A 10749-nucleotide genomic window follows, 5' to 3' on the forward strand; every position below is an offset into this window, starting at 1 on the left:
GCCACTCTGAGTTGCTGCCATGTGGGTGCTAAGAACTGAAGCCACAGGTCCTCTACAGGAATAACCAATGCTCTTGAGCCACCTCTCTCTCCAGGTTCCGATCATTTTCACCTTAAAATGTGATCATAAAAAACAATGCAGTTCAACCCACCTGCAAGGTGCCTGTCACCTTGGCTCAACAACAGCAGAGGCAGCAGCAGTGTCTCCTTCCCCTACTCACCTGCAGGGGACAGTTCACCTCCTGGGCTGCGCACTCCAAGCGCCTCTTGATGGTGTCCATGCTGTTGTTCTCTGTCCGAAGCCTGTCCAGCTCATAGCACAACTCGGACTTCCAGAAGCCGATGTCGGATAGCCTCTGGCCCAGGTTCCGGGAGGTCCCTTCCTGCATCTGGCGCGTTAGCTGGTCCTTATCCTGCATGATCCGCAGGGAGTCGCCAGTCAGCCGGCTGGCCCAGAGTCGTGAGGCTTCTGCGCCCCTGATCTGCAGCTCGTTGGAGCGGTCCCAGTCGCGTGGGGTGTAGCGACAGAAGAGCGCGGAGCGGAGTGAGGGCAGGATGGTGGGCGGACGCCGGGCGCCTTGGCATTCCTCTGGGTATGACCGGGTAGTGGCAATCTTGTAGAAGACGCTGGGTTTCCACGCATTCAGGTAGCGGTAACCGGGCAAATGATAGGGTTGGTAGCACTCCTGTATTATAGGGCCCTGCCCAGCAGGGGGCAGCATCTGCATGCCACAGTCTTTCTTGGGGCCACAGTAACTGGCTGTCTGAGTGGTTCCTAGAAACTCCATCCTTCCCCATCAGCCCCACGCGGGCAAAACTCTGCCCTAAGAGCCGGGGCATCCCAGGAACCAGGAGCTGCAGCGCCTCTGTGAGTCAGCGCTGGTGTCATAAAGCGCGGAGAGGGTCTCTGTGCTAAATCCTGTTCCCCAAGTTATTGGAGGCCCTATGAGCAAATAATAAGCAATCAAAAAGCCAGGCGGTGGTGGCACACACCTTTAAACCCAGCATTGGGAAGGCAGAAGCAGGCAGATCTCTGCGAGTTCGAGGCCAGCCTTGTCTACAAGAGCTAGTTCAGGGCAGGCTCCAAAAAGGCAATCAATAAAGAGAAGTGCTCTTAGTGGCTAAAGAGACTGGGTGATGATTAAGAGCAAAGGACCCGAGTTCCCAGTACCCACATCACAACTTCCTGATTCCTCTGGCCGCATGCACAAATGCACATAATGTAAAAGAAAATAAAAATAAGGTTTTTTAATTCTTTCTTTCTTTCTTTTCTTTTCTTTTTTCCAGTTTGACAACCCATGGGTTTGGGGCTGAAAGAAACGACAGGTGTCTGTCATTCTGAAACAACAAAGTCTGCCTATCTAGAGCAGAATCAGCAGCGTGTGTGTGTGTGTGTGTGTGTGTGTGTGTGTGTGTGTGATCTAATGTGGTCCACATTTCTCTCCTTGGGATCAGCTGAGCTGCATAAGCTGCCTGTCTTTCCTTATGCCTGCAATTTCAGAACTTGGGAGGTGGAGGCAGGAAGGAGGTGAATGCAAAGCCATCCTCAGCTATATGTGTTTTTGTTTGGTTTTGAGACAAGGTTCCGTGTACCTGGGCTAGCCTCAAACTGGCCACGTGTCTGAGGATGACCTTGAACTTCTGATTCTCCTCTGTGACCGTCCTAAATGTTGACATTATAAGTCTTACAAGCCTATGCCACTGCTCAGTTTGTGCTGAGGTTGGAGCCTGGGGCTTCATGCATGCTAGGCAAACATTCTACCAAGCTCGTGGTTCGTGGGTTTAAGGGTAGCCTGGGTTACTTGTGCTATTTTAAAATGACCCTCGCACAGCGCAGAGTGGCGTTCAGTGGTAGTGTTCGCACCAGCAGGAAGTATCTTGGTGATCCTAGACTAAGGGTGAACATTTAGATTGCAAAGCCTAACAACGCAGAGTCACTGCTTTTGCATGACATTCCAGGCAAGTAAAATGGGTCACCAAAGACAAGTCAGTTTCACAGCCCACAGCTTTGGGAATGCAAAACCGGCCCTTTGGTCAGTCTTCCTGGCATAGTGAATGGGTGAAGGGGAGTTAAGAATTTGGGAGAGGGTGGGAAAGTGGAGATGGAGCGACTCTGTTTCTGATCATGGAGGAGAGCACACAGCTGTTTATACTTGTCAAATCCCAGAGAACGTTCTAGTAAAGCTGAATCAGGGCCAGTGAGGTGGCTCAGTGGATAAAAACACCAAGCCTAACGACCCAGTTTCCGTTCCTGCGGCCCATGTGATGGAAAGTGGGAAGCAACTTCTGCAAGTTGTCCTCTGACCTCTGCACAAGTATTGTAGCATGTGTATGCATTCCCTACACACACACACACACACACACACACACACACGTTATACATAAATTATACTTCAATGCACTTGAATTTTAAATATGGAGGGAGCACTTTGAGCCCCAAGAGGCTGAAGCTATGTTTTTTTTTTATGATTAAATCCCAGCATCCTGTATGCTATCAAACATCTAAAACAAGACCCTCACTTCTCTGAGAATTTTGTCGCACTAAGGACCCTCCTCCACACTTAACTGTTGCATTGAACCTAGAATGGGAAGATGCTGGTGGGTGGGCCTTACTCTCTCTGGGAATGTAGAAGAGGACCATGGACCCTGGTGGTTCTGGTCGACGGGTGTATCACTCAGCTTCCAGGGACTATACCAAAACACCTGAGACTGTGAATGGATCATAAAAGGCTTAGTTGGGCTCATAGTTCTGTGGCTGCCAGTAGATAATTAAGTATCCCATTGCTTTTGGCTCCTGACAAATGGTCCCCCAAGAAGACCACACATCCTGGCTACAGTGAGTGGAGAGAGAAGGAATACTGCCTATACCAAGAGCAGGGGATCAAAGAGGAAGAAGACAGCAGGAGCAAATAACCCTCTTCAGGTACAGCCCCTGTCCCTAGGTACCTTTCATTAGGCTCCACTTCCATCTCTAACAGTGACATCCGAGGGACCAAGCCTTCAGCATGGGCTTTAGGGGACACTCAATATCTGAAATACAGCAAGAGTGTTGGGAGCTTGATGGCATTTTTCTCCCCACTTCCCTACAAGGAGTGCACATGAGCAGCCAGGGATGTAGGAGATGACATTTATTAGGCACTTGGGTGGAGTGCTGTTTTACATTTGCCAATATAGCCTTTCCTTGGTTAACTACAAGGAATGCTCAATAGGATGGGTCAGCAAGCGCTGGTCTGCAGCATCTACCGTGTGGGATCCCCTAAGGCAATTGTTTTCAACCTATGAGTCGTGACCCCTTTGAGGGGTCTAACAACCCTTTCCCAGGGGTCACCTAAGACCACCAGAAAACAAAAACATTTGCATTATGATTCATAACAGTAGCAAAGTGACAGTTATGAAGTAGCAATGGAATTTATGCTTGGGTCAGCACAGCAGGAGCATCAGGAGGTTGAGAACCACTGCTCTAAGGGGAGATACCACTTACGATAGGTGCCTCGCAAGGGCCAGGGGCCCAACAAAAACACTGCAAAGATTCTGTGCATCTGGGCACAGTGTGAGCCCAGGCCTGGGAGGAAACTAGGGACAGAGACAGAAGAGGCACTTTGTGGCCTCCACAGAGCATCAGGGCCAGATTCCCAGAGCTGAGGCTGACGACCCTTCCAGAGTGGGGCAGAATTTTCTGTCACCATGGGCTGCCGTGGTTCTTAGCGTTGTGCGGGCAATTCCAGGGATCAGCACAGAGTGGGCAGTGACTGCAGCGACCACTGTAGCTTGACCTCTGCAAACTTGTCCTGGAGGCACCTGAGGGATAATTCGAGATCAAAGCAAGGAGAGCCATGCTAGCAGATCAGGACCTGGGAAAGGTGCCGCAGCTGTGTGCCATCTGCTCAGAAGCTGGAAATGTTAACACACTGAGAGACACTTTTTCTTTTCAAAATCCAAAAGGAAAGGATAGAAAATTCTCTACCCACTTTGATTCTGTTTTTTGATTACTTTGATGATAGGCTGGGGAGCATCTCCACCTACTGGCTGATTTCAGGATTCTCTCCCTTCTCTCTCTTTTTTCTTTATTATAAGAGAGAGAAGGGAGGGATATATATAGTGGATGGGGAGGAGGAGGAGGAGGAGGAAGACAGGGTATGCAGTGCTATAGGGCACACACGAACGTCAAAGAACAACTTGCTGGAGTAATTTCTCCTCCAGCTCTCTGGGTCCTGGGGATTGAATTTGAGTTCTTGGGTTTGATGGCAAAGGGCCTTTACTGCTGAGCCATCTCAGCAGCAGCAACCTTTCCTTTCCATCCCTTCAAGTTTCCTCCTCCTCCTCCTCCTCCTCCTCCTTCTTCTTCTTCTTCTTTTTTTTTGTAAGACAGGCTTTCACTCTGTAACCTTGAACTAGCCGCTCAAATTATAGGCACTAGTCACCACACACCGGCTCTTCTCCTCCTTCCCCTACTATATCGCCTTTCTCTTTCATTTCTTCTTCTTTTTGAAAAATTATATATTTTTATTCTATGTGTCTGACTGTTTCACTTGCATATACGTCTGTATGTGTACCACATGCATGTCTTCTGCCCTTGGAGGCCAGAAGAGGCTGTTGGGTCCCCTGCAACTAGAGTTACAGAGGGTTGTGAGCTGCCACGTGGGTACTGGGAATCAAACCTGGATCCTCTGCAAGAGAAGCCGGTGCTCTTGGGTGTGGAACCATCTCTTCAGCCCCAAGAGCAGCGCTTCTTAGCCACACCTGCCCTGCTGAACGAGGAGCTGAGCTTGCTTCTCTCTGCCGGCTTCTAGCCTCGTTTTGTCCACTCATTCACCGTGTGATGGGCGTAGCTTTCCTGCTACTGCCCAGTCTCCCTTTTGTAAATCAGACTTCAGGACTTGATCTCTCCACAGCTCTCCTTACAAGCTCTGGCTTGATGTCCTTTTAAATTTTTAAATAATTTATTTATTTTTATTTTATGTGCATTGGTGTTTTGCCTGCATGTATGTCTCTGTGTATGAGGGTGTCAGATCTTGTAGTTACAAACAGTTGTGAGCTGCCATGTGGCTGCTGGGACTTGAACCTGGGTCCTCTGGAAGAGCAGTCAGTACTCTTAACTGCTGAACCATCTCTCAAGTCCTCCTTTTAAATCTTAAAATAATAAAAATACAAATAAAAGTTCTTAAGTTGTATTTACTTAATGTCTGGGGACATGGTGGCTCTTTTCTTCCACCGTGCATGTCCCAGAGACAGAACTCAGGTCCTGACGCTAGGTGGCAAGACCTTTATCCAAACTTTATCCATCTTGCCAAACCCCCAGGGTTTGGTGATCCCTGGCTGACTTCCAAAGCAAAAACCTTAATTCTTCCCATTTTGCAGATGAGAAAACTAAGACTTAGGGACGGGAAGTCATTTATGCTATTCCACCTTAGAGAGTTGGGGGTCAGTCTTGTATATATGTCTGACACCTAGCGAGAACCCACAACCCTGAATAATCTTCCTTCATCCTCTTAACCTATCTTCACCCAGAAGTCACTGCCCCAAACCCTTAAAAGTTTTGTGGTTATGCACAGACCCTACCCCAAGACTCTGGCTGACAGGTTTTCCAGGAGGAAGACGCAGGGCTTAGCAGAGAACTTGCACTATTACCCAAGGGACTAGAGTGTCTGTCTGGGTGGGGAAGCCCTGCCTACAGAAGGTAGACCCAGGTCTTCTAAACCCTTGACCACAAATGAAAGCCTTAGCAATTTCAAAACATAGGGCTGGGGCATAGCTCAGAGGGTAGAGTCCTTGTCCAGAGTGCAGGAAGCCCTGGATTCAATCCCCAGCACCACAACCAGATGTGGTCGTACATGTCTGAATCCCAGCATTGGGGTGGTGGAGGCAGGAGGATCAGAGTTCAAGGTCATCCTTGGCTGCATGTTGAGCTCAAGGACATCAGAGAGAGCCTATCTCCAAACGAAACTATGTATCAGGTTAATTTGCTACATAGTACCTGGTGACAGCTACCTCAGAGAAATGGAAATCGGCTGCTCAGATCGACAATCGGCTTGCCATCCTAGTACAGGAGTGCCGTTTTCAGAGATAAGAACCAGGAGCAGGATGCAGCTTGAGAGTCTGTGAGCACTGGTTGTGCATGCAGGTCACAAAACAAAGGATGCACAGCAGGGAGATGAATGGAGCTGGAGCCAAGGCCAAGACACATTCCACCAAGGATACACAGGCTCACTCACCCAGACAGTGCCTAGCAGTGACCCAAGAACAGAGCCTCCAGTGGGCACAGGCCTTTGGACAGCCCTGCGGATCTGGGAGGATGGTTCAGCTGGCGAGGAGGTTGCTACCTGAGCAGAGGGAACTGAGTTAGAATAACCACATTCGCCTGTAATCCCAGCCCTACGGTGGGTAGAGACAGGATCTCCGGGCTCACTAGTCAGCAGTCCAGCCAGTTCAGTGAGAGACTCTGCTTTAAAAAATAAGGTGACAGGCTAGTGAGGTGGCTCAGAGAGTACGGGTGCCTGCCACCAAGCCTGACAGCCTGAACTCAATCCTTGGAATCGTGGAGGAAGAACATTCATTTCTGAGAGCTGTGCCCTGAATATGCAGCACACACTAAATAAACAAACACAAAACCTTGAAATAAAACAATGTGGAATATGAGTGACAGCACCTGATGTCGACCTCAGGCCTACACACACACACACACACACACACACACACACACACACACACACTCAACTCTGCCCTGCCTAATAGAGTAAGATGATGTGGGATTTCCTCTGTATGCTGTGAACACCATTGGTTAATAAAGAAACTGGCTTGGCCTGATAGGGTAGAACAGAACTAGGGAGGAAAAACTAAACTGAATGCTGGGAGAAAGGAGGCAGAGGCAGAGAGAACCCATGGAGCCCCATCAGAGACAGATGCTGAATGAACTTTATCTGGTAGGCCACAGCCACGTGGTGATACACAGATCAATAAAGATGGGTTAAATTAAATATAAGAGTTAGCCAGAAATACACTTAAGCTATTGGCCAAACAGTATTGCAAATAATATGGTTTCTGAGTGATTATTTTGGGGCTGAGTAGCCGGGAACAAGCAAGCAGCCTCCTACAGCAGTAAGACACAGACTTGGCTCCTCCACTTAATTTTTTTGACTTGCACAATCTGCTTTGAACCCTAGGTTCTGTCTGCCCTCTGCTTAAGTAAGAAAGAATGGAAAATTCCATCTTGAACCACACAGGTATTCGGTGAGAAGAGGAAACCTTATTTTCTGCTACTTTCTAGTGTATCACGCTTGCTCACTTTTCCAGCCTTCTAGGGAGGAAGCAAGAGAGAAGAAGGATATGCTGATTGTTGAATTGTATGGAACATGATGTGTCCTTTGACTTCACTGAAAACAGCCAGTTAGGCAGAGCCCTGCTGGTCTGGTGCCCAGGGACATCAGTGAGGAACAACCCAAGGAGGCCTGTGTCTGGGCTCTGCAGTGTGGCGGAGTGAAAATCATCCCATGGTCTGCAAAGTTCCAGAAGAACCTGCTGTGTGACAAGCCACTGAACCTTTCCAAGTCTTGTAGTAAAGAGAGAACAGTTTGCTTCTTGCTCTGCAATAAAGCAGAGTTAAGAGCTCACAGCCTCTGTCAGATGTAATCAGAATCCTGGGGTCTTGTCACTTCCCTTGATGACAGATGAGTCCCTCTCTGGCCTCCTATCTGTCCCTACTGGTGCCTGTTGTTCATTTTGAGAAGCCCCAGTCTCTCGCTTGTCCCATGCAGAGAATGATCTGAGACAGCTATGCCTTTGGTTTTGAGTGAGTTTACTAAGTATACAGCAAACAGGAGTTAAAGAACAAAACAACAAACAGCACGAAGATAAGAAAGCACGGGATCAGACCTGGCAGCAGAAAGGCACTGGACAAGCCCAGGAAACTGAAGCAGTCAGCTTGAACTTACAGTCCTGGTTGACAAAGAGGGTCCCGGGCAGAAGGTCTTCTCCTGAGTGAGATTTCCAATCAGCAGTGTCTCCATGCAGGGGAATGTTTACAGCTGTGGAGTTGCAGAGATATCCTGACTACAGCCAGCTCTGCAGGGGTGGAGCTGCAATAGGACAGCTCAGCACTGGAGGGAAGGAGTCTTGACTTATGGGGAAGCCAGGCTACCTGAAGCTGACTTGCCGTGGGGGATGATCTGTCTCCCCACAGGATATAGCAATCCTGCTCTTCTCCCGGAGAGCGGTCAAAGCTGAAATCTGCTCTGTTAACCTAAGGGAACATCCTAGAAGTGCTCCCTACTTCTCCAGCCCAAGATGTTACTTCTTTTGCTAAAAAGGAAGCCCCTGCAGAAATGTAGCAGCGGCTGCAGATCTGGTTTCTGCCCCAGCAAAAAGTTGTTACTTCCTTGCTCAGCCACCCTTGTGGAGTGGCCAAGTAAAGTTCTTCCATTCTGTTCTGCTCCACCTTGCTCAGCCCCCCTAAGGGAATGTCTCAACAAGGTTTTTTTTTTTTTTAGCTCAGTACCCTAAGAGTTGTCCCAGCTAGGTTCTTTTATTCTGCACAGGGAAAAGAAGATAGTTACCCAAGACTCTTGAGAAAGATTTATTTGGGAAGGAGGAGTCCAGGAGTTGGCTGCCCCTACCAGGGAGAGATAAATGGACAGACAGCAACCTCTAGTGAAATAGGCAGAGAGACTTATATAGGGCTTCTTAGGGGTGGAGTTTTCCCAGGGAGAAAAGGGATTGGTTAGTTTAGTTGGTCAGAGATGGCTCTGATTTCATGGCCAAACTGTGTTTCTTTCACTGGTTCTATTTCTAGGGACAAAGTGTGTTTCTTTGACACTGGTTTCAAAGTCAGGGAGTATTTCTTTGGCCCTGGGTTCAGGGATAAAGATGTTTCTTTTCCTGGGTCAGGTCTTAGATCCAGGGTATGTTTCTTCCACTGGCTCTGGGTTCAGAGTCAGGGTGCTCAGTGATTGGTTGGTTTCCTGTTCCAGTTGTCCCTTTTACCCTACACCCCACAGACATTTTTTTAATGTCATGCAGCTGAGTCAAGAAGGCATTGGGAATGATTTGCTGTGTTTTTACTCTATTTTTTGTTTTGTTTTGTTTTTCGAGACAGTGTTTCTCTGTGTAGTTCTGGCTCTCCTGGAACTTGCTCTATAGACCATGCTGGCCTCAAACTCACAGAGATATGCCTGCCTCTGCCTCCTGAGTCCTGGGATTAAGGCGCCTGCCACCACCCCCACAGTGACATACTCCAACAAGGCCATACCTTCTGATAGTGCCACTCCCTTTTGGGGCCATTTTCTTTCAAACTTCCACACAGATGGAACAGGTTGTGTGTGTAACATATATGTGTGTGTGTATGCAGATATAGATAAAATATGTAATAACGGTGAAAAAAGATGTCATAACTTTGATAGACAGCAAGGAGAGATAAATGGGAAGATTTGGAGGGAGGAAAGGGAAGGGAGAAACGATGTAATTATTGAAAGATATTCAGTGGCACAACCTTGGTAAGTCCCCTGGCAGGTGGGAGACAGACAGATACACCCTATGGCGAGAGCTTGGGTAAAGTGTTTATTTAGTGAGTACTGGGAATGGCATAAGAGTAAGGGGTTATGGAGGAGAGGGAAGAAGGGGGAACAGAGAGAGGGGAGAGAGAAAAAAGAAGGGGGAAGGAGAGAAGGGAGAGAGATAGTGGTTATCTCTTCAGAAGAGGGATGAGCAAAGAGAGAGTTTGGAGAGAAAGCCCGAGATCAGCTTGCCTTGGTGGGAAGGGGGTGGTGTCAGCAAAATGATAACAATTATAACTTCAAAAATAAATGAGAGTTTAGAATTCCTCAACTAAAACAACAACTACCACCTTGTGCCCAAACCATGGGCACCCATGCCTGTGAAGCAGCCAGGCTCCTAGAGAGAGGGCTGCAGCAACAGCAGTGGGAGCGTGGGCGTGAGAGAAAGCTAGGAAAAGCTCCCAGGAACTGAGGTTAACAACCAAAGGACACAGGAGTGGGTCTGAAGAGGTTCCACTGAACAAATTTGAAGAGAAAGTAACAAAACACTGAGCAAATTATTATTAACAGCATAGAGATTTTAAGAGTGTCTTTTTATTTTCTTAGCCTAGGAGCCAGGAGTGGTGGTGTTGGACCCTAGTGTCCAATCACCGAGGAGAAGGAGTTGCCCCAAGAGACCATCTCTCATATCACAGCTGATGTAAAAGCATGAGGATTTTATTAATTCTGTCATGACAGGGTCTTCCAGCAGTCGGAAGGCTAGAAGACCCTGAATGTCCTATACAGGCTATTTTTAAAGGGAAAAACCACAGAAGGAAGGGGTGTCTGGGGGTTGTTCTTTAACTATTATGGTTGGCTTATTCAAAAAGGCTATTACCAATAATTGGCTGGAGAGTGGTTGCCAGATCAGATGAGGTAAGAGGAAACTTCTGAGGGTCACTTTGCCCCTTCCCAGGGACTAAGTCAAAACATCAGTCACTGAGTCAACACCTGAGGGTTATCTTGCCCCTATTTAGGGAGATGGAAAGTTCCCAACATCTCAGTATGTGCATGCATAGCTGTTACGTCCTTGGTTCCCAGGGGAGGTGGGGAAGTACTGAGAGTTGTCAGAAATGGCTTCAGAATTGTCTTAAAGTTCTACAGTGGTGCACATCTGTAACCCCAGCAGCTAGTAGAGGCTGGAGGATCGATGAGACCTTGCCCTGCTGAGGATTGAATTTATGGCTTCTCACTTGCTAGACAGGTTCTCTACCACTGCGCTATAC

The 10749-nt window shown here is 48.0% G+C and overlaps 1 protein-coding gene across 1 annotated transcript in view; it reads right to left on the reverse strand.

The window, feature by feature from the left end:
• The window catches only part of Tekt5 (tektin 5), a 36556-nt gene extending 35769 nt beyond the window's left edge, over positions 1–787 (reverse strand). The window contains exon 1 of the mRNA XM_075989738.1: positions 221–787. Within this exon, the coding sequence (XP_075845853.1) occupies positions 221–787 (567 nt within the window). The remainder of the gene's footprint in view (positions 1–220) is intronic.
• Between the last annotated feature and the right edge of the window lie 9962 nt (positions 788–10749).

The sequence above is a fragment of the Microtus pennsylvanicus genome, chromosome 11 (assembly GCF_037038515.1).
Source record: "Microtus pennsylvanicus isolate mMicPen1 chromosome 11, mMicPen1.hap1, whole genome shotgun sequence".
NCBI lineage: Eukaryota > Metazoa > Chordata > Mammalia > Rodentia > Cricetidae > Microtus > Microtus pennsylvanicus.